This window comes from Bison bison, unplaced genomic scaffold, assembly GCF_000754665.1.
Source record: "Bison bison bison isolate TAMUID 2011002044 unplaced genomic scaffold, Bison_UMD1.0 scf7180017864011, whole genome shotgun sequence".
Classification (NCBI taxonomy): Eukaryota; Metazoa; Chordata; class Mammalia; order Artiodactyla; family Bovidae; genus Bison; species Bison bison.
This window is the reverse complement of record NW_011494583.1, coordinates 195,331-197,082: the sequence shown is the minus strand read 5'-3', so window position 1 is coordinate 197,082 and position 1,752 is coordinate 195,331. Positions and strand designations below refer to the sequence as shown.

Genomic DNA, 1,752 nt, shown 5'->3' with positions numbered 1-1,752 from the left:
CCGCCACCAACAGCCACCAACAGCGAAGCTTCAAAATTAAAGCATATTGAAATGTTCACCGAGTTCCCATATTTGCTTCTTAGCTTGAGACCGCCTTACAAAGAGCTTGAAATCCCTTCCCTCCGCAGAAAAAGTGGGGTTTCTTCCTCCTTGCAAATATTGCTGAATCCAAGTCTCCGATGAACTGGTGGCAAAGCTGGCATTTGGGGATCGCGCCTATGGTTGCTTTGTAGCGCGGACTTGCTATTCGGATATAAATGCATACTTATTCTCCATTCGGATATGAATGCATACTTATTTACTCGCTATGCTCTATTCGGATATAAATGCAGAGTTATTTATTTAATCTAATTTTCCCTCTCACATGTTCAACCTGTGGACTTGGGTCCTGACTGGTGCTGTGAGGAGAGAGGCCGGGGCCATGCTCCTGGAGCCGGACCAGGTAGAGCCTAGCCGCGGTCTTCCGAGGCAAGTCCCAGCTCCGGCTCCTCAGGCCGGGTCTGGACGTGCCCACGTGCGGAGCAGGAAATCACCACCGTGCCCCAGCGCCCCCACGCCTTTCTGGCCTCCAGGAACTGCTGTCCTTGATTGACAAGCCGGGGACTATTGGCTGAAGTTCCCCCCGCGATTTGCCTGCCCAGAGAGGGAGTGTCCTCTGCCGCCCTCCTGCGCCACCGCGCAGCCCGCAGCCTCCCGGGGAATGCGCGGCGGCGGGGATGCGTGCGGCTCACGGGCCGGGGCAGTAAGCTGGAGTCGGGCGACCAGGCGCCCGCGCCCGGATATGGGGAGTCTCAGTCGTCCTAGCAGCAGCGCCAGCCACGGAAACCTGCCGGTAAGGGTTGAGATCCAGGAGTCCCGCGGCCCTGACAGGGTGCAGCACCGTGGTGCCGTTCCTACTCCTTTACGTTTTTCAAATCTTTTTACCTTATTCCAAACTTCACGGGAAGGTTGAGGGGAGGGAAAGGGAGTTTGGGATAATGTCTCTTCATGTTAGCAAGGAATAGGCAAGTCCTTGGGTAATAAGAAGTTTCTGAAGCACGAATGGAAGAAGACGAGGTGAAAGGGGTTAGGGTGTGCTCATATGGCTTTAAGATAGAGGGGTTTCTTTGGCCGGCATCTGGCTTTGACTGTCTACTGCAACTGACGAATTGTTTTTGCATTTCGTTTTCCGCGTTTGCTACTCTTTACCTAGGAAGGAGGATTAGTGAGAGCTTATCATTGGGTGGAAATTCAGATCTTTTCGATTTGATTTTAGGTACGTGTTAAAACGAAGATCAATTCTTCAGACCTAAAGGGTTTATTTAGTGGAGTAGGGAGTCCGAGGGGCTAGAGACTCGTCTATGTTTTTATTGTTGTGGTTGTTGTTGTTATCGGTCTCATAGCAAGGGATGTAAGACATTTCGCGTTCCTGGGACCTTAGCTGTAGAAACATTTCAGTGGGAAAAAATAAAGAGCCCACTTCTCGGTCCTCTCCACTACCAGCCCCCTCCCTCCCCGTGACCTACCCTGCCGCGCGGTGCAGTCCCTCCACCATACTTCCCGGGGCGCTTGATGGTTTGGGATTCTGAACCTTTACTGAGTGAGGGTGATGGGGAACTGGGCGAGAGCCGGGGTGGGTGGGGTGCGGTGCAGAAAGTAAACAGAAAATAAGTTTTGGAGACAGCGTTGCCGCGCAGATCTCTCCCTTGCAGCAAGTTTCCTCTTAACCCTGTTTTGACTGGAGCCTTTGCCTTTGAGAATGGGGATGGAGCC

At 52.7% G+C, this 1,752-nt stretch overlaps 1 protein-coding gene across 1 annotated transcript in view; it reads left to right on the top strand.

Moving 5' to 3' along the window:
• Nucleotides 1–680: 680 nt before the first annotated feature.
• Nucleotides 681–1,752, top strand: part of PCDH20 (protocadherin 20) — a 5,802-nt gene continuing 4,730 nt past the window's right edge. The window contains exon 1 of the mRNA XM_010834086.1: nucleotides 681–832. Coding sequence (XP_010832388.1) covers nucleotides 701–832 — 132 coding nt within the window. The 5' untranslated portion in view covers nucleotides 681–700. The remainder of the gene's footprint in view (nucleotides 833–1,752) is intronic.